This window comes from Entelurus aequoreus, linkage group LG13 (assembly GCF_033978785.1).
Source record: "Entelurus aequoreus isolate RoL-2023_Sb linkage group LG13, RoL_Eaeq_v1.1, whole genome shotgun sequence".
Classification (NCBI taxonomy): domain Eukaryota; kingdom Metazoa; phylum Chordata; class Actinopteri; order Syngnathiformes; family Syngnathidae; genus Entelurus; species Entelurus aequoreus.
Genome location: NC_084743.1, coordinates 46,796,298 through 46,818,174, shown reverse-complemented (window position 1 = coordinate 46,818,174; position 21,877 = coordinate 46,796,298). Strand labels below are relative to the sequence as shown.

Below are 21,877 nucleotides of genomic sequence, written 5' to 3'. Positions count from 1 at the left end.
CAACGAATCGATGACTAAATTAATTGCCAACTATTTTTATAATCGATTTTTAATCAATTTAATCGATTAGTTGTTGCAGCCCTAATGTGTATATATATATATATATATATATATATATATATATATATATATATATATATATATATATATATATATATATATATATATATATATATATATATATATATATATATATACACTACCGTTCAAAAGTTTGGGGTCACCCAAACAATTTTGTGGAATAGCCTTCATTTCTAAGAACAAGAATAGACTGTCGAGTTTCAGACGAAAGTTCTCTTTTTCTGGTCATTTTGAGCGTTTAATTGACCCCACAAATGTGATGCTCCAGAAACTCAATCTGCTCAAAGGAAGCTCAGTTTTGTAGCTTCTGTAACGAGCTAAACTGTTTTCAGATGTGTGAACATGATTGCACAAGGGTTTTCTAATCATCAATTAGCCTTCTAAACCAATGAGCAAACACATTGTACCATTAGAACACTGGAGTGATAGTTGCTGGAAATTAGCCTCTATACACCTATGTAGATATTGCACCAAAAACCAGACATTTGCAGCTAGAATAGTCATTTACCACATTAGCAATGTATAGAGTGTATTTCTTTAAAGTTAAGACTAGTTTAAAGTTATCTTCATTGAAAAGTACAGTGCTTTTCCTTCAAAAATAAGGACATTTCAATGTGACCCCAAACTTTTGAACGGTAGTGTATATATATATATACACATATGTATGTATATGTATACACTTATGTATGTATATACACACATATATGTATGCATATATACATATAAATATATGTATATATACACACATATATACACATTTTTACGCACATGTATATACATACACATACATATACACACATATATATAGACATATACATATATAGACATATACATACACATATACACATTTACATTAATAATGACAGATTGATCAATAAAAATGTTTTGCCTTTTTAAAGAAAATATGTGCACCGTCACAGATTAGGCAAATTATATGATGGCATCATATTGACCACACCCCCTCACCGCCACATATATATCGGCAATCTGGGGGAAACCCTGAAATGCACACAAACAAAGCCACCGCACACACCCAAACTACAGAAGAAGAAAGCGTGCACACGCATTAAGTCTGTCACCTTCCGCGAAAAAACTAACAAACACAAAAAGAAGATGATGATGAACGCACACAACATACCTGACTCTCTTATTTGGACTGACGATAAAGTAGAATTTCTTCCGCGATTCACATCACTGCATATTAAAAGACAACGAACTATCTAAAGAATGTCAACTGGGAGTCTCACTTGTTCTTCTGGTCACGTGACAGTGATGTCATCGTTCTCAAAAAGTAATGGTTTGCTTGTCCACATGATAACAACATAATAATCAAACATAATGTCAAATTTTCCCACACTGGAACTCATTCTCAAAAATAGTATCCAAATGAAAGACCAAAATGATACAATACTTTACCGTAGCGACCTAAAAACGTACCCCTTTGAACAGAGCCACCTCTCAGTAATTTAATCTAAATATATTTTCATTAGTTTGTGCTAATAAGAGCATGTTAGTTCATTAAAAATGTGCATTTTATTTATCACTACAACTTATTAGTGTACTTTCAATACAAAAGACAGGTCAAAATTCAAATATAAACAGTCAAGGTTTATTTAGTTGGACAGTATAGGGACACACAGATTGATCAGTATCGGCCGATTTACGTGACTGTAAGGGACACATTTATTTTTTAACCCCACCCTGTCTTTAAAGCCTTTGACAGAGGTGGCCAGCGGCTAACCGTGTATGTCCATACAAAGTGGGGAACCACACCTCTAAGCTAATGATCATCACCATCTTTGCAGCAAATAAATTACATTTCTTACAAATACTGTACCATTATCACTGGAAGAAGAGGCTAAACATGTTACACACCAAGTAGGAGCCAAGAAGGCATGCTAATTGCTAAACCAGCTGCTAAACTTTAAGAAGTGTAGATGGAAGCGCGTTACAGCAGAACTTACCGGTAAGCAGTTTTTAACAGGAAATTAGGTTGAGAGACAGGACAATATAACAGTGCTCTGTTGCTGATAGAAGCCAGGAGTACATGTAAGGAGAGGGCGGATCCATGTGTTGATACCAAGGCTAGTGTCAGTATATGATCGAGCGATTTTTATTTAAAAAAAATTAATTTGGTCGTTTTTGATAGTGTTTACAAAATTGGGGAATAATTTCTTGGACACTATAAAGGACTGGGCACCTCACGATTCGGTTACGATTCAGGAACTACGGTTCGATTAAAATCGATTATTGATGCATCTTTAATTTATGTATATTGATGCAGTTTTACATCACTTTTCATTCACTAGAAAGGTTTTATCACTTGCAACTTTAAAAAAAACAATACATTTGGAATAAGAAACAGTTAAATTAATTCACACATTTATCAAATTAATGAAAATAAAAACTGGAACATAAGAGCCCTATAATAATGGAGCTGGTCAAATCTCTCGGTGAGGTGGCTCGCTGCAGTCAGCTAAATTTTAGAACTGTCTGCATTACTTTATTTACAATAAATAAATCGATTATCGATTATTGACGTTTACTAATCGATTCTATAATCATCTATGTCCCAATTGCGATGCATCTAAAATTTGATTATTTCTCCCACCTGTATTTATTATCATTAATTATTTAATTAATGTAATTAAATAGTAGATGGTGGTTTTTGCATTTCTTTAGTTATTGTGCGGCAGCGCAGTGATACAGGTGTTAGTGTGTGTGCCTCACAATCCACTTGACTGCGTGGGTTCCCTCCAGGTACTCCGGCTTCCTCCCACCTCCAAAGACATGCACCTGGGGATAGGCTGATTGGCAACACTAAATTGAGTGAATGTTGTCTTTCTATCTGTGTTCACCATGCAATGTGATGGCGACTTGTCCAGGGTGTAACCCGCCTTCCGCAGCTGGGATAGGCTCGAACAACCCCTGCGACACCGAGAGGGACAAGCGGTAGAAAATTGGATTGACGGATAGTTATTGTGCACTATTGACTTTATTTTGCTGAAACAATTGTATGTAATTAAAGAGAATACGGTAATGGTTTAATATTGTGTTAATATTCTTACACTTTCATCTGATAAAAATTTACAGTTTGTAAATGTGATTGGCATCGTTATCCGCCGATCTCACTCGGCAGCATAAAACCCTGATAGGAACACCTCTACTTGACAGTCATGGTGTAGCCTAATATTGTTTTTGTCCTTTGTTTTCATTCATACAGCTTGTACCTATTTTTTTTCATTCTGCCTGTCACTATACAAATAAATATATATCATGTATCATGATATATGTTTTTTTATATTGGTCGATATCGATAATTATTTAAATATTTTTTATGACCTTTGGAAAATATGGACCAAATACACAAAATACACCCCCGCTACCACCAACACCCATGCTCTAAATGTATTATAATCCCCTCAGGTATCAAAGCAGAAAGGAGAGAAAATGTCAACACGTCTATGGAAAACACTCAATCAACATAAACAGAATTCTAAAACCACGATGAACACTTAACAATAACCACTTTAAATTGAAGGTGCTGTTTGCAACGTCCTCACAGTAACATTTTTCAAAGCAAAAATTATAACAAGAACACCACCGGCTAGCTTTTGTTACCATTAGTGGTTTAACAGAACAAATTTGTTTGACAATTTGTCTATAATGTTCACGATTACAAAGTTTATGTAATAAAATGTTTTACGGGCCCGAATAAAAAATTATTGGTGTTTTTACAGCTGTCACTCACCCTGTCTCATCAACATGTACGCGTAGGCAAAGCGTGCATACATACAAAAGAAGTCCAAGAGAAGCAACGAACAATTTGCAGTCATGTTATTATGATAGAATATACATTCAATGACAGTTAACGCTAGCTTTCCAATTTGCTATTATTAGCTAACAACACCCAAAGCTAATGCGCGTACATGTGTTACCCCTCTAGACATCTGTGTCAATGTTGCAAACAGCCCCTTTAAGGTGCAAACATAAGGGATGTGTAAGACATGTTTAATAAAGTGTAACAAAACAGTGCAAAGTGTGAAAATGTTACCCTGAGAAAAACACTTTTTGCAGGTTTACTGCCAGGAAGTTATGTGGTCTGTGTAACATAAATTTTTGGTCTGTTATTCTTATTTAAGTATATGAATTAATTTATGTTTTGCAGTAATTATTATTTAAATAAGACATTTTTCTATCGCTTGTCCCTTATGGGGTCACCGGGGGTGCTGGAGCACACGGGCGGAAGGCGGGGTACACCTGTTCAAGTTGCCACCTCATCGCAGGGCCAACACAGATAGACAGACAACATTCACACTCACATTCACACTAGGGCTAACTTAGTGTTGCCAGTCAGCCTATCCCCAGGTGCATGTCTTTGGACATGCTAGACATCTATTTAAATAATATTGGACCAAATTACCATTTCAAAGTAGCACATTTGTTCTACCTTGTCATTTATTTTTTCTATACAGTCCTGCACTTTAGTTACTACCTGTTGTTTCCGTACATCCGAATAGGGAACGGACGAGGGTGGAAAAGAAAAGAAGAGCGTGGTGGAGGATTACCGTCCGTTTGAAAAAATCCCAAAAAACTGCCATACTGTCGAGGTGATGTTTCCTGTTTTATCGACAATTTCTTCATTCTCTGCAACACTCATTTTTACTTTTTTTTCACACTCCATGCAGAATCAACAGTGAGACCGCAAGATGGCGCAACCAAATTTGATAGTTGATGGTGTTACGCGATTGGCCGTTTAGCGTGTCTCTCCTATTGCTCACTGACCACTTCCAGTTTTGCTAGGTTACCAGATCCCGAGTGCCTTTGTTCATGCAAACAACCAGGCTTCATTATTTCTGGTTCCATCCGACCCCAAAAATCTATATACTGTATATCGAACGTTTTACCGAACGCATTTTAAATTGAAATCTATTGCATGTCTATCGCGATATATGTGGATGTTGTTTTTGCTCTAAAACAATATTTTTTGGCCCAATTAAAAAGGGAAATTGTCACACTAATTGGTTGGGAATCTCTGCTTTAGTCTTTACCACTTTTATGTTGGCGACCAAAGCTTCTCTTGCAAACAAGATTTTTGCAACATACTCGCTCATTCCTTCACTGACATGATGAAAGACTGCACCTAACATTGGCTTTTATTTTTCCACAAGTTGTACCTCAGTGATTGTTTTTTCAAGTAACCAAATGGTTTCTCTGCTTTCTTTCTTTGTGTCACACATCATTCATCACTGCTTCGCGCTCATGGGCTTTCTGGGTAGTGTCACTCTCAGGTCTCAATGCTTAGCACTAGTACTGTACCGTCAGGTGCAGCAGCCACACACAAGCACACACCATTTTCCATCACCTACACAAACACACAAGCTGCATTTTGAGCCAAAGCTAAGACAAACACACTCAACTCCTTAAACATAACTGAAACACACACATACAGTCCTGGCTCTGTCCTAGTTTTTGACAAACACATACACACACAGAGCTCAGTGTTGTCCCACCGAAGGAGGTTGCAAAGCTTTACTTTCCATTGCGTTACCAGACACACAAAGCAGAAAAAACAACCAATTTGCTAAATAAGTGTGTGAAGGGGTGGGGGGACTCTAATTCAGAAATAAGTAGAAATTATGTGTGTGCAGTGGTGTGTAGACATGGTAGGCAACACAAACAGATTGGTGGTCAATTTAGTCAAAGGCAATGTACTCGCTGGAATATAAAGACAACATAACATACATCCATAAACGTGGATGCATATGCAAAAGCGCAATATATTTATTTGTACAGTAATCTATTTATTTATACCTGCACCTTATTGCTCTTTTATCCTGCACTACAACGAGCTAATGCAACAAAATGTTGTTCTAATCTGTACTATAAAGTTCAAATTTGAATGACAATAAAAGGTAGTCGAAGTCTAAGTCTCCAAGTCTAAGTATTAACAAGTTCACTGAATTCCGTTTAAAGATTAATGTATAAAAAACAAAAATACCCACAGGCAATACCTTTTGGACAGGTTTTGCAGCAGTGTCCTGGCAGCAAGATGGGTTCATCGCAGTCTGGATTCTGACAGTCCTGCTTGATGTTCTTGCAGTTGACTTTCCCAAATACTTTCCCACGGCGACTCTTTTGCTGCACAGCGTCATTGGAAATTAATATATCTGCATATTATACAAAAAAGACTCAAACAGGAGAGGAGAAAATAGTATTGAGCACTCACAGGCTCACAGTAGCACTGGACACAATGCATTACACCGAAGGGCTCCCCCAAATCCGGATGCCACGTGTCCTCCAGAGAGTAGAATCGACCCCCGAATGAGCATCCTGTAAAAGCCACAATGTTTTGGAGCAAGAGATGTGTAATGCACAAAGTATCCAACTTTGCAGTGAACCAGCAACATCCTGCACAGCTCACTGCCCAGGCATTCTGGAGGGGACTGAAACCCCCAGAATGCCTCACAGGTTTTGGGTCTCTCAGCCTTCTTTCAAATAACCCGTGCATTGAAGCCACTCAGTGTTCCAGTCAGGGATGGCTTTAAAAAAAACATGTAAATAGAAAACAATACAAAAAATATTGTATTTTGTGTAATGCTTGCATAGGCTGGCAAATTACATTTGAGGACATTATAGTGAGGGATTTAACAGGCAAAGGTATGGTAGATGTGTGTGTTCAAGTTAAAGAACATGACTGTTTGTATTTTGCATTTTAGTATAAAATGGGGTGTGTAACAACATCTAATGTTGCACACAAAACACAATCATGACAACATAGCTACACAAAGGACATCAGTGGTGAAACAAATGACAAACCACCTCCACCTGATTCTTATTAATGGAATACATAATAATTTATCTAAGCAAAACGCCTGAGTAAATCAAGGTGAGGTTATGTACACAGCCACCCAACACATAAACAAACAAAAAAAACTCACCTTTTTGCATTTACACTTATAATTAGCGACAAATTGTGAGGGCGGGGGAAAATGGTGAGACAACAGCATCTATGGACGACATGTATTGACGTAAACAAGTTGCTCAGGACGTAAACAATTATGTGTAAACGTAAAATGTTATTTATAGACGTAAAATAAAAGTTAGGTTGATGTAAACATATGTATAGATAGATATGTACATGTACATATAAATGTAAAACAATTATATATAAATGTAAAAATGTATATATAAATGTAAAAAAAAACGTGTGTACTGTATGGGAAAACAAAATCTTAAAAAGGTTATGTATCAACGCCGCTGTTACGTCGCAAATACTGTTTCTTGTATTGAAGGTGCGTTCGAGGACCGTCAAATAAAGTACGTAATATTTGCCAAAATAATGAAACGTACAATAAATGTGAAAATATTGCTGGCGGCTTTCTTGTCAGTTTTGGTTTGAGAGAAAGTGAAAGCACATAACTGTTGATGTTGAAGTTACACACAAAAGTATGTTGATAACACTCTTTTGCACAAATTCTAAAATGCATAATCTGGAGGGGGAAAAAAGCACATGGTTCTAATGGAATTGCTGAGCGTTTCTATTGCAGAATGAACCCGTCGCTGGGATGCATATTTCACATTAATAAACGCAACAACAACAACAACAAAGTAATATAAGTCATGCAGGCTTACCTGCCAGGCCTTTGGAGAGTACAGGATCTCTCTCAGACTGGATGGGCAGCGAGTGAGACTTGAGGCGTGAGGCTGCGTGCACGCACACACTCACGCAACTCAGCGCGCACAGCACTGACCGGAGCACACGTGAAGGCAGCATTACCAAAATCCTGTTTGCTGGATTATTCTATAGCCCTCGAAAATGTCAATAATAATATTAATAATAAATTCCAACGCAAATGCCGCCGATCCTCACAGAAGTCCCCTTTTCTTTTTCTTTTTTATGTCCAAGCGGTTTCCTAATGTGCTTTTTAAACCAAGCAGTAGTTGGCTAATGTGGATCAAAATCTCTCACTTTTATAGCCTGCTGCTCTGACAGCCTCCAGGAGGAGGAGGAGGAGGAGGAGGAGGAGGAGGAGGAGGAGGAGGAGGAGGAGGAGGAGGGGGAGGGGGCAGATGATGGGAATGGTGATAGGTGGGGGCGGGTCAAAGCTGGGTGCCCAATAGGAGCCCTTCCTTCCCCTACAGGGTGTCCAAATGTTAATCCGAAAATTTAGCAGAATATTGTTGTCACGTGGTTAGGAAAATAATATAAACCCACATTAAAGTTTTTTATGTATTTATTTAAATGTGCAATGAATACAATCTGCAACCAAGTGTCTAATTCAGGGGTGTCCAAAGTGCGGCACAGGGGCCATTTAACTTTTATTTGTATTTTTTCTGTGTGCATATTGTAGCTATACACAATGGAGGAATATTGTAGTCACATAGAAAATACAAAATTATAAGGAAATTGTCAAAATATATTAAAAATGGCGCAGATAAACCAAAATGGAAATCTAAATTACATTTGTTGATTTTTGCACTCCCTATCATGATTTTTTGTAGTGCATAATTGGATAATACTTTTCACTCTATAGGGGGCGCTATGAGACCCTTAAAATTGGCAACTTTGTAACCTTTAACACAAACAGGATTGCATAAACAATCTATGAGGTTGTTTAGGGCCACAACCACTAAGGGGGCCACATGGTCATGCTCTTTGCTTTTGTAAAGATTTGAAAATGTCTCCTTTCAATTTTATCCGTTGGGTATAAAATATGACATCATACAAATTGGGATTAGATTATTACATGTTGTTGTCAAAGTTCAATAATAAATTTGTTTGACAACACAGACGTCGTAATGTCATCAAAGATCACATTTATCTATCCACACATTGTACAAAGTTATGTTCAAGTTTCACTTTTGTTTCTAATCTCACATAATTGTGGTGCGTTTAAGGAGCCTTCATTAAAGTTTGAAACAAATGTGCAGGAAAGACAGGATAAACTCAACTCCCAGTAGATGCAACAATTATTGATATTTTTATTTCCATAAATACTTTTTTTTTACATCTATATATACACATATATAATTATATATATTTATGTTTAATATGTGCTTACATCCATACATTTTTATTTTTTTTTACATTCAAACAAAACGTTTGTCTGTTCTTGGACGGGTTGTACAGAAAACTAGTTTTGTTGTGTTTTGTTAAGTGCAATTGCAATAAAGTTCAATTATATTATTTTCTATTCTAATGATAATAATAATAATATATTGTTATATTATTAATAATATTATATCATACAATAATATTTATAGCATATTTATTAGTAGTATATTATTATTGTTATGAAATCCATCCATCCATTTTCTAATATTTATTATTATTATTATATAATATAACATAATTATTGTTCATATTATTATTACAAACGATATGTTAAAACATAAACATATGCATGGATGTAAGCACAAGGTAAACATACAAATTTAACAAAATGTTATATATAGATGTAAAGTATTATTATTATTATTATTATATAATAATAATAATAATAATAATAATAATAATAATATAATAATTAAACATATTATTATTATAATATATGGTTAATAATTATAATAATTATTTGTATTATTACTATCATCATTTTATAATTATTTTATATATTAATAATAAAAAAGGAAATAACAATAATAATTATTATTAATATTTTTATTTTTATTATGTATTTATATGATTGTTGTCCACTAATGACCTCTCTACCTTACAATATGAAGGTTTTAGCATATTTAATAACTACTTAGGTCACTACTGCCTAGTTTCTCTTGTTATATTCTTATTTTTACTGTTATATTTGTATTCTTATTGTTGCTTTTTATTTGTATTCTTATTGTTATATTTTCTATTTTATTTCCATTTATACCCCCATTATCTACTTTTTACTTTTTTAAATTCGATCTCAATTCTGTACACTGCTGCTGGAATTGTAATTTTCCTGAGGGAACTTTCCTGAAGGAATCAATAACGTACTATCTATCTATATATATCTATTATATATATATATCTATCTACAACCTTTGGGGGGTTGTACATTAAATATGCTAAATGCAATCCTATAGATCAAATCTATGCTATCTGAGCAAAACATCCTAGCTTTGTGCAAAAGGTGCATGGCAAAGCAAAATAAAATGCAATAACTAATATTATACTCAAGCTTTAATGCATTTCTGGCAGCACTTTGGTCCCCATTTGGTGTACTGATTGTGTCTGCAGAAACTTGGTTTTGGCCTCATGCCTTTTTCTTCCCTAAGTGACCTAACAGAAACTGATGAAAATATTTGAAATACCTCAACGGAACATTTTTTCCTTTCGATAAACACTTCTACTTAAAATCCCATGTATAATGACGTCATTATGGTGCGAGAAGTTGTTTAAAGGCCACAGTGGAGCAAGCAGTGGAATTTATTTGGGCATATTTAGAAAGTCGGAATTCCCCTATAAGTGCTTCTTTTGGTGCATAATGATGTGCCTTTTAATATGCATCGATTCATATTCGGTAAACAACATTTTTGTTTTGCACGTTAAATTGCCATTAGTTTGGTGCCAAAAGCGCAGCAGAGAGGGTCGGGGGGGGGGGGGGGGGGTGTAGGTGTGAGTGCAAGGTGTTATTTGAATGCATATGTCACATAACGCGTCCTGTGCAGGGAGACACTTCCACGGAGGTGTGGAGATTGACACCGCAACCCCCCCAGCAATAAGAGTCGATGATGGCCTGTTTGCACTTCATCATTGGGTGCTAAACGACGCCTTTCTCCTGCACCGCGCATGCATGGTCATTCATTACGCAGACGACACGCCAAACTCGCGCTGTGCGCAAAAAGTCCCTCAGCTATCGGAGCCCTGGGACGACTTTGTGTATTGCAGGCGTCCAGTTTTGGGGAAAAAAGTACTGTGGGAGAACTTGGCTGCAGGGAAGAAGGCTAACGTTAACCCTTTATTGCAAAGAAGTGCAAACTTTCTCATGCCTTTTCTTTTTATTTATATTTTTGGGCAGATTTGTAAACACGTGCATCTCAATGAATTTGAATATAAAGCATGAACGTATTTTTTGAAATTTCGTATTATTATTCGCTTACAGTTAATGAAAAAAACCTCTCATAAAATAAAATAAAACCGTGGAATACGTTCAATGTTGTAGTTAATTAACTGCAATAACCCGCCCAGCATTTATTTGGTTTATTTGCAATTGATTTGCTTTTATTGTTTCTCTAAAAAAAACATCATAATTTAATTTAATGATCTGCACATACATTTACAAAGGATTTCACAGCATGTAACAGTCATTTGTCACAGTTAAAGGCCTACTGAAATGAATTTTTATTTATTTAAACGGGGATAGCAGATCCATTCTATGTGTCATACTTGATCATTTCGCGATATTGCCATATTTTTGCTGAAAGGATTTAGTATAGAACAACGACGATAAAGTTTGCAACTTTTGGTCTCTGATAAAAAAAAGCCTTGCCCCTACCGGAAGTAGCGTGACGTCACAGGAGGAAGGGCTGCTCACATTTCCCCATTGTTTTCAATGCAGCGAGAGAGATTCGGACCGAGAAAGCGACGATTACCCCATTAATTTGAGCGAGGATGAAAGATTCGTGGATGAGGAACGTGAAAGTGAAGGACTAGCGTGCAGTGCAGGACGTATCTTTTTTCGCTCTGACCGTAACTTTGGTACAAGGGTTCATTGGATTCCACACTCTCTCCTTTTTCTATTGTGGATCACGGATTTGTATTTTAAACCACCTCGGATACTATATCCTCTTAAAAATGAGAGTTGAGAACGCGAAATGGACATTCACAGTGACTTTTATCTCCACGACAATACATCGGTGAAGCTCTTTAGCTACGGAGCTAACGTAATAGCATCGTGCTTAAATGCAGATAGAAGTAAAATAAATAAACCCCTGACTGGAAGGATAGACAGAAAATCAACAATACTATTAAACCATGGACATGTAAATACACGGTTAATGCTTTCCAGGCTGGCGAAGCTTAACAATGCTGTTGCTAACGACGCCATTGAAGCTAACTTAGCAACCGGACCTCACAGAGCTATGCTAAAAACATTAGCGCTCCACCTACGCCAGCCAGCCCTCATCTGCTCATCAACACCCGTGCTCACCTGCGTTCCAGCGATCGACGGAGCGACTAAAGACTTCACCCGATCATAGATGCGGTCTGCGGCCCGGAGACGGAGGAAGTCAAGGTGAGGTCGGCGGCTAGCGTGTCTGCTATCCATCTCAAAGTCCTCCTGGTTGTGTTGCTGTAGTCCGCCGCTAATACACCGATCCCACCTACAACTTTCTTCTTTGCAGTCTTCATTGTTCATTAAACAAATTGCAAAAGATTCACCAACACAGATGTCCAGAATACTGTGGAATTTTGAGATGAAAACAGAGCTTATTGTATTGCATTCAATGGGGCCGAATACTTCAATTTCAACGATTGACGTCACGCGCATACGTCATCATACATAGACATTTTCAACCGGAAGTTTAGCGGGAAATTTAAAATTGCACTTTATAAGTTAACCCGGCCGTATTGGCATGTGTTGCAATGTTAAGATTTCATCATTGATATATAAACTATCAGACTGCGTGGTCGGTAGTAGTGGGTTTCAGTAGGCCTTTAAGTAAAGAAATCAAACAATAATAATCATTAGGGGTTTGGGAAAAAATCGATTCGAATTTGAATCGCGATTCTCACGTTGTGCGATTCAGAATCGATTCTCATTTTTAAAAAATAGATTTATTTTTATTTTTATTATTATTATTTTTAATTTTTAATTTTTATTTTTATTTTTTAATTAATCAATCCAACAAAACAATACACAGCAATACCATAACAATGCAATCCAATTCCAAAACCAAACCCGACCCAGCAACACTCAGAACTGCAATAAACAGGCAATTGAGAGGAGACACAAAAATGACACAGAACAAACCAAAAGTAGTGAAACAAAAATGAATATTATCAACAACAGCATCAATATTAGTTACAATTTCAACATAGCAGTGATTAAAAATCCCTCATTGAAATTATCATTAGACATTTATAAAAAAAAAAAAAAAGAACAATAGTGTCACAGTGGCTTACACTTGCATCGCATCTCATAAGCTTGACAACACACTGTGTGCAATATTTTCACAAAGATAAAATAAGTCATATTTTTGGTTCATTTAATAGTTAAAACAAATTTACATTATTGCAATCAGTTGATAAAACATTGTCCTTTACAATTATAAAAGCTTTTTACAAAAATCTACTATTCTGCTTGCATGTCAGCAGACTGGGGTAGATCCTGCTGAAATCCTATGTATTGAATGAATAGAGAATCCTTTTGAATCGGGAAAAAATCTTTTTTGAATCGAGAATCGTGTTGAATTGAAAAAAAAAATCGATTTTGAATCGAATCGTGACCCCAAGAATCGATATTGAATCGAATCAGGGGACACCCAAAGATTCACAGCCCTGATAATCATCATCATCATCGGCGGTCACTCGAACGAGTATGAGGATCCTCCTGGTAGGGGGGTATCTCTTTATGGAGGATGCCTGTGCGTGAGTGTTTAATGTGGGGATACTGGTGCACAGACAGTCACCACACGATCCTTGACAGAATCGGGTCAGGGTCCAGTGGCATGGAGTCAAAGACAACTGGGGACCCTTTTCTGCTGCATGCAGCCGTTGTGGTAGTTCTTAAATCTACCGTCTTTCGCCTGCTCTGCCGTTGAGGTCTTCACCGTATCCCTGGCTAGGGGGCAGTCAGGTACTAGGCCTTTGCCAAGGGCCACCTGGGGTAACAGTAGTAAAGGGGTTAACCTCCTAGTGCCCCAAGACCCCATAGAGAAGCCTCCACTGCTGGATGCACTTTAACGTCATGCCCAGGACACTAAACAATGTACTAATATGATCCACTTCAAGAAACTCTACAAACTCAAAGTGTTTACAAAGTACAGAGAATAAGAACCATGATAAACATTCTGAATTGATTTCATCCATCCATCCATTTTCCAGATAATCTTACTTATCTCACCAACTTACTTCATTAATTATCATTTATTTGTATTGTTATTACTTATGGAGTATATTGTGAATAAAATGAGAACAGGAAGTGAACAAACGTTTTAGCAACTGCTATGTAAAGGAAAAGGGGTAGGATTAAATAAGCTCTGCTTCTTCCTACTCCCTTTCGAACATGTTGAATAGAGAAACTGGAAATTGTGATGATCATGTTGTATGCATGCATGTTCCAAATAAACACAAACTCAACTCAACTCAACAGTAAAGGACTGTAATCATTTACTGTTTTTTTTGATTGATTGAAACATTTATTAGTAGATTGCACAGTGCAGTACATATTCCGTACAATTGACCACTAAATGGTAACACCCGAATAAGTTTTTCAACTTGTTTAAGTCGGGTTCTTCTTAAATTGATTCATGATACAGATATATACTATCATCATAATACAGTCATCACACAAGATAATCATCAGAGTATATACATTGAATTATTTACATTATTTACAATTCGGGGTGTGGGATGTGGGGGGGCGGTGGGGGGGTTAGGTTTGGTTGATATCAACACTTCAGTCATCAACAATTGCATCTTTAGAGAAATGGACATTGGAACAGTGTAGGACTGACTTGGTAGGATATGTACAGCAAGTAGTGGACATAGAGAGAGAGAGAGAGATCAGAAAGCATAAGATTAAGTATCTACATTTGATTATTTCCATTTGATTATTTACAATACGGGGAGGTAGGATGTGGAAGGGAGGGTGTTAGTTTAGGATTGAAGTTGCCTGGAGGTGTTCTTTTAGTGCGGTTTCGAAGGAGGATGGAGATGCCCTTTCTTTTACAACTGTTGGGAGTGCATTCCATATTGATGTGGCATAGAAAGAGAATGAGTTAAGACCTTTGTTAGATCGGAATCTGGGTTTAACGTGGTTAGTGGAGCTCCCCCTGGTGTTGTGGTTATGGCGGTCATTTACGTTATGGAAATAGTTTGACATGTACTTCGGTATCAGGGAGGTGTAGCGGATTTTATAGACTAGGCTCAGTGCAAGTTGTTTTACTCTGTCCTCCACCCTGAGCCAGCCCACTTTGGAGAAGTGGGTAGGAATGAGGTGTGATCTGGGGTGGAGGTCTAGAAGTAATCTGACTAGCTTGTTCTGGGATGGTTGGAGTCTAGATTTGAGGGTTTTGAAGGTGCTAGGGTACCAGGAGGTGCATGCATAATCGAAAAAGGGTTGAATGAGAGTTCCCGCTAGAATCTTCATGGTGCTTTTGTTGACCAGAGAGGAAATTCTATAGAGAAATCTCGTTCGTTGGTAACAGTACAACAAATGACTGTAATCATTACAATACCCTTATAACTTTTATTTCACAGTAATATACTGTAATCATAGTCATTTGTAATAGCGCAACACATTTCTGTAAATTCAAATTGTTCCGTAGACTATGTTGCACACTTTTGTACAGTATAAGGTGGCGGCATGCTGGTAAACCCAGAGCATAATTAACTACACAATTACAATTGTGATTAACTACAAAATTACAATTGTGAAGTTACAGCATATAGCTGTAATTTTTACTATGAAGTTAGAGCGTTTAGTTTAACGTTGCTGTAATTAACCGTTAAACCACAGTTGGCAGTTACAGTAAATTAGTGTAAATGTTTGAATGAAAGTAAAGCAATTATTAACCAGTAATTTGCTGTGAATTTAGAAATATGTTTTTAGTGCATACCAGGGGTGTCAAACGTATGGCCCGAGGGCCGGATCAGGCCCGCGAACAAGTTTTATCCGGCCCGCGGGATGAGTTTGCTAAGTATAAAAATGAACCTGAAATTTTTGAATGAAAGAAACAGCTGTTCTATATGTGTCCACTGGATGTCACAATCGCAATTCTTTGTATCTTTGTAGATGATGCTACATGTGTACAAAATAAACCACATGATGTTAGTACATCAGTCGAGGAAAATGATCAAACTACATAAATAACATCTTGTAATTTGATTTTGATATCATTTTTTTTATCTTGATAGATTAAAAATTAACACCAATGAGTTGACTGATGAACATTATCACATAATTTATTAAAAAAATATAAATAACGACAAATAAAGTATATATACTATTAACTGCAAAAGGTAATTGTACAAAAAAAAGCAAAAAAAAACAACATTATGATTTGTACAATTTCAGAATGTGCTTGTTCTATTTTTAAACAAAGAAAACAATCTGAAGTTGTCTTAATTTTGAAGTTATCGTGCCGTGATTTTACCAGTCCGGCCCACTTGGGAGTAGATTTTTCTCCAATGTGGCCCCCGAACTAAAATGAGTTTGACACCTCTGGTGTATACATTCCCTAATACAAAATAGAAATGTCTTATTGGTGACAAAAAGTGCATCAACAGGCCCACCCTGGCTAAATTGGGTACCTAAGCAGAATTTTATTTTAAGCCCTCCATTAAGCCCCCGCCCATGCAAAATTATTTTTATACTTAAAAAATAAAATAAAATCAAGCTTCAGTTGAATTTGTTGCATGTTTTGTACTTATTCACCCATCCATTCATTTTCTACAACTTGTCTCTTTCAGGGTTGCGGGAGTGCTGGAGCCTATCCCAGCTGCACTCTGACGGAAGGCGTCGTACACCCTGGACAAGTCGCCACCTCATCACAGGGTCAATGCAGATAGAGAGACAACATTCACACACTAGGGCCAATTTAGTGTTGCCAATCAACCTATCTCCATGCAGGTGCATGTCTTTGGAGGTGAGAGGAAGCCGGAATGCCCGGAGGGAACCCACGCAGTCACGGGGACAACATGCCAACTCCACACAGAAAGACCCGGAGTTCCGGGGATGGAACCCAGGACCTTCTTATTGTGAGGCACACGCACTAACCCCTGTTCCACCCTGCTGCCCACTTATTCATGCATGTCAAATAATTTGTTAAATCACACTGTAAAAATTGTCACCGTTTAATTACAGTAACCTACTGGCAGCTAATGGTTCCAGTATAATACTGTTTTTCTACAGCACACATACTGTGATTTATCACTACAGTTTATTACTGTATAAGGTATCACAGTACTGTGCTGTATCAAATATACGCTTCACAGCATAATACTGTCATCTGTTTAGCGGCATTACACTGTTATTTTAGTGTATCTACTGTAATATCCATTAACAGTTAATTACAGTAAAATAATTGTAAGCATTATAGACTGAGCTTTACAGTATAATGCCACTAGAAGTTAATGAGTTGAACTTTTAATTTTTCAAAATCAAAACCCCTGCAATCTGCTGGCATAAAAATGACTGGAGAAATGGCCTTGCAAGTTTATGCTTTTATTAACCAATTATTTTAAAACGCATCAAATACATTCAATGTACATTTAGTGCATTCTTCTTATTTTCAGTAAAGCATTTTAACATTTATAACATGTCCACTTAATTTCAAACTGGAGACAAATAACTAAACACGAGTCAAGTGTTTAGTTGTCAGCTACATAAAGCCCCACTCAAGGTCTGTGAGATTTTTTATAAGGATGGCTACGTGAGGATTTACAGTTGCTGCCTTTTTCAGGACAAGCTTCCCGGTCCACTTTTCCCTGGCTAGCCTTTGTTCCCCTCTCAGGGTTAACGCCAATGAATCGCCTAAAAAGAGAGAAAGCATATTAGATATTCTGTTGTGATTGAAGATTACTTGCAGTCGATACAGAACTCCCCTCACATTGTTAATTTAGGAATATGCACTGCACAAATATTCATATCAATTTTAGGATATATGTGAGCCTAAATCATAACCACAGCTGTAGATGAGTGAATGCTCTAAAACCCATTAAGACAAATTCAGAGAGGAAGACAATGCTAAAGACTCCCCAATCCCTCTCTCTATTTATGTGTTTTCTCTCCATCTACGTGTATTTACGCTGATGTTTCCTGCTTTCACCCATTTAACATATCGTTACCTGCTCATTACCTATCTTCTCTGCATCCTGGGGTCACACTGGTGTTTCCTGCCTTTACACATTCAACATATCTTTACCTGCACATTACCTACCTTCTCTGCATAGTGTGGTCACGCTGGTGCTTTCTGCCTTTACCCATTCAACATATCTTTACCTGCACATTACCTACCTTCTCTGTATCCTGGAGTCTAGCTGGTGTTTCCTGCCTTTACCCATTCAACATATCTTTACCTGCACATTACCTACCTTCCCTGCATCCTGGGATCACACTGGTGCTTCTTTCTTTCACCATACAACATATCTTCACCTGCACATTACCTACCTTGTCTGCATTGCCTCGACCACACCGGCGCTTCCTTCTTTCACCCATTCAACATACCTTCACCCGCACATTACCTACCTTCTCTGCATAGTGGGGTCACGCTGGTGCTTCCTGCCTTTACCCATTCAACATATCTTCACCCGCACATTACCTACTTGCTCTGCATCCTCGGGTCACACTGGTGCTTCCTGCCATCACCCAGTCAACATATCTTTACCTGCAAATTACCTACTTTTTCTGCATCCTGGGGTCAAACAGGTGCTTCCTTCTTTGACCCAGTCAACATATCTTTACCTGCACATTACCTACCTTCTCTGTATCTTAGAGTCAAACTGGTGCTTCGGTCCCTAATAAGAAGGTCCACAAAGGAACAGAAGAGTCATTGATTTAAGGCACAAAATTGGGGAAATGACAAGTCAAATTCCTGAACAGAGGTGAGAAAAGGGGCAAAATATCCTAACAGTATGAAGAGGATTTACTTTTGAACAAATTCCAATGTCCGAGCACCTTCCTCTTGGTATTCCAAGTTGAACACATAGTAGGTGGCAAGAAGGGCAGCGAGCCCTGAGATGAAGCTAGGTTGGACGCCTTCGCAGATGACATCACCTTCCATGCTGATCATCCAACGTTTTATTGTGACTTTGTCACCAGCAACTGGTACAGTCAAGAAATGCAGTTTATGTTCCTAAACAGTATCCAATATGGGTAACATTTTAAAAGGTATTTGGAATGGCCACCTCACACCCAAGAATATATTGCTCTCTCTTTACTTTGTTTACATCTAGTCTCCTAAGGTGTACTGCTGCAAATCATTACTTTCCAATGTTCGGAATGACAAAAACAACAATGATACAAATACATCTGCAGGAGAGCATAGTATACATAAGTTTAGGACAAACGGACTTATGTCCTGCACTCCATGAGACACTTACCCAGCAGTATCAGTCGTGGACTGGTCGGGAGGGTCGGTGTCCGCTCCACATCGGCTGCAGTGGCAGACATCTGTAGAAAAAATAGGTCACCATGATGACTTGTGACAAAATATAACATGGCAGTTGGGAGCATAATTTAATTAAAATGTAGGAATACAATATTTCTGCATAATTTGGTGGGTAAGAGATTGAAAAACAATAACAAAAAAACATTGAATTTTAGAATATTTATAATATTAATTTAGATGTTTGTTTGCTTTTGTAGCTTAATAGTGCTAAACTTACATCTGCAAGGAGTATCAGTGCAATTCTTCTTTCATCAAAATAGGCCATCAACAGCTGGATGATACGAAGAGTCAACTCCCCATCTTCATCCACAGGAAGGGTAGACTGAGCATTATGGTTCTTAGCTTTAAGACAAACAGACTTAAGTTCTGCGCTCCATGAGACACTTACCCAGCAGTATCAGTCGTGGACTGGTCGGGAGGGTCAGAGTCCGCTCCACATCGGCTGCAGTGGCAGACATCTGTAGAAAAAATAGGTCACCATGATGACTTGTGACAAAATATAACATGGCAGTTGGGAGCATAATTTAATTAAAATGTAAGAATACAATATTTCTGCATTTGTCCAAACCGTCTTTTTGTTCTGAGTGGTTTGGTTGTTCCTTCACGATTGATGTTCTCAATGCGTGTTTTCATTTGAGTGAGGAATGAAGTAAAACCTCCACTAATGATGGCACCTTCTGGTGTCATATCAGCAAAACTACATGGGTACTGCTTAACAATTTTTTGGCAGATTACGAGACACTCACTGCGCGTTGGATTAGCCTCTTACCTTCTCATTTCATCCACAAGGATTCTAATCATTTGGCGTCGCTTGTCAGGAGCAGGTCTCCTGCTGTTGGCGATAGCTGATTGCACTTCAGCAGGCATTTTATCCCATGGGATTTGAAAGGTTTCATGCCATTTACTGGATATTATGGCGGGCTGGCTTACTCCACTCTGAGAACAAAGTTAAGTTAAAGTTAAAGTACCAATGATTGTCACACACACACTAGGTGTGGCGAAATTATTCTCTGCATTTGACCCATCACCCTTGATCAGCCCCTGGGAGGTGAGAGGAGCAGTGGGGAGCAGTGGGCAGCACCGGTGGCCGTGCCCGGTAATCATTTTTGGTGATTTAACCCCCAATTCCAACCCTTGATGCTGAGTGCCAAGCAGGGAGGTAATGGCTCCCATTTTTATAGTCTTTGGTATGACTCGGCCCGGGGTTTGAACTCACAACCTACCGATCTCAGGAGGTGCTGAAGCTGGTGAAGAGCTTGACAAGGGCGAAAAGCCAGCCAGTGAAGATGAAGAAGAGCAAGGCAATGGACTGGAGAACAAAGACAGACTTCCGCCTGCAGACTTTTGATGTACCAAGTCATCTGGCAAGGGGTGGAGATCAAGCACGACTGTTGTAGTTTCTAAAACGCATAGAAATAAAGCAAAATGTGTACATCACTAGATTCAAAATTTCTCCCATATGCATGCATGTCAATTCAAACAATTGTTTGGAATACAACTGCATTAAGGCTTTTGGGAGAACTGTAGAATATCTGACAGGTGCAAATCTCTACTCGAATGTATTCATTCTATGTCAAATGAGTGTAATTCTTTCTCAACAATTACTGTAACTTTAACTAGATGGGAGAACTACAAACACAAGATTGATAGTTACCCATTTTGAATGCCTCCAGAAGTTTCCTTTGCTGGATAACAGGCAAGAGGTCTTTGATCTCATCCTGCGCTACATACTTGAGGTCTGCTTTTGATTCCACACCTGAGCTTTTCAGTGTTGAGACGACCAGTTGTACAATATCCTCAGACAGGTTGGGTAAAGTTCTGAGGATGATGACTTTTATTTCCTCACAGATGGATGACATGAATCTAGGGACTGAATGGTGAAGAATTAGTGAGGACACGCCCCGAATAAAATATTCAGACAGTGGGTAGTAATCTAACAGCTCTGCTTGACTAACAGAGAAGTTATGCATACGTGTATTGTAATAGGCATTAATGTAAGGTTGACGAACAGCCTGATATACCTCAGAGATAAAATTCACTGTTACATTTTTATGAATGACAACCTTTTTAATTTTTCCTACAACAAGGCCATCATCATTACGACCTATAACAACAAACGTGTTGCTCTTATATATTGTCCCTTTCACAGTCACGTGATGACTAATGAGGGTATTTTGAGGATCAAAGTTAAGATTAGATAGATTAGATAGTACTTTATTGATTCCTTCAGGAGAGTTCCCTCAGGAAAATTTAAATTCCAGCAGCAGTGTACAAAATTGTAAAAAGTAAAAAGTAAATAATGGGGGTATAAATGGAGACAAAATAGAACAATATTACAATAGAATAAAAATAAAAAGCAACAATGAGAATAAAAATATAACAGTAAAATAAGAATATAACAAAAGAAACTAGGCAGTAGTGACCATGTTATGAAAAAGTATTTCACTGTTATTCACTGTTATTGTTATTGTTATTG

The 21,877-nt window shown here is 37.6% G+C and overlaps 1 protein-coding gene across 1 annotated transcript in view; it reads right to left on the bottom strand.

The window, feature by feature from the left end:
- Window positions 1–8,009, bottom strand: part of LOC133663022 (chordin-like) — a 65,169-nt gene extending 57,160 nt beyond the window's left edge. The window contains exons 1-3 of the mRNA XM_062067203.1: window positions 7,717–8,009; window positions 6,311–6,414; window positions 6,096–6,222 (exon numbers count right to left, since the gene is read on the bottom strand). Coding sequence (XP_061923187.1) covers window positions 6,096–6,222; window positions 6,311–6,414; window positions 7,717–7,858 — 373 coding nt within the window. The 5' untranslated portion in view covers window positions 7,859–8,009. The remainder of the gene's footprint in view (window positions 1–6,095; window positions 6,223–6,310; window positions 6,415–7,716) is intronic.
- Window positions 8,010–21,877: the final 13,868 nt, after the last annotated feature.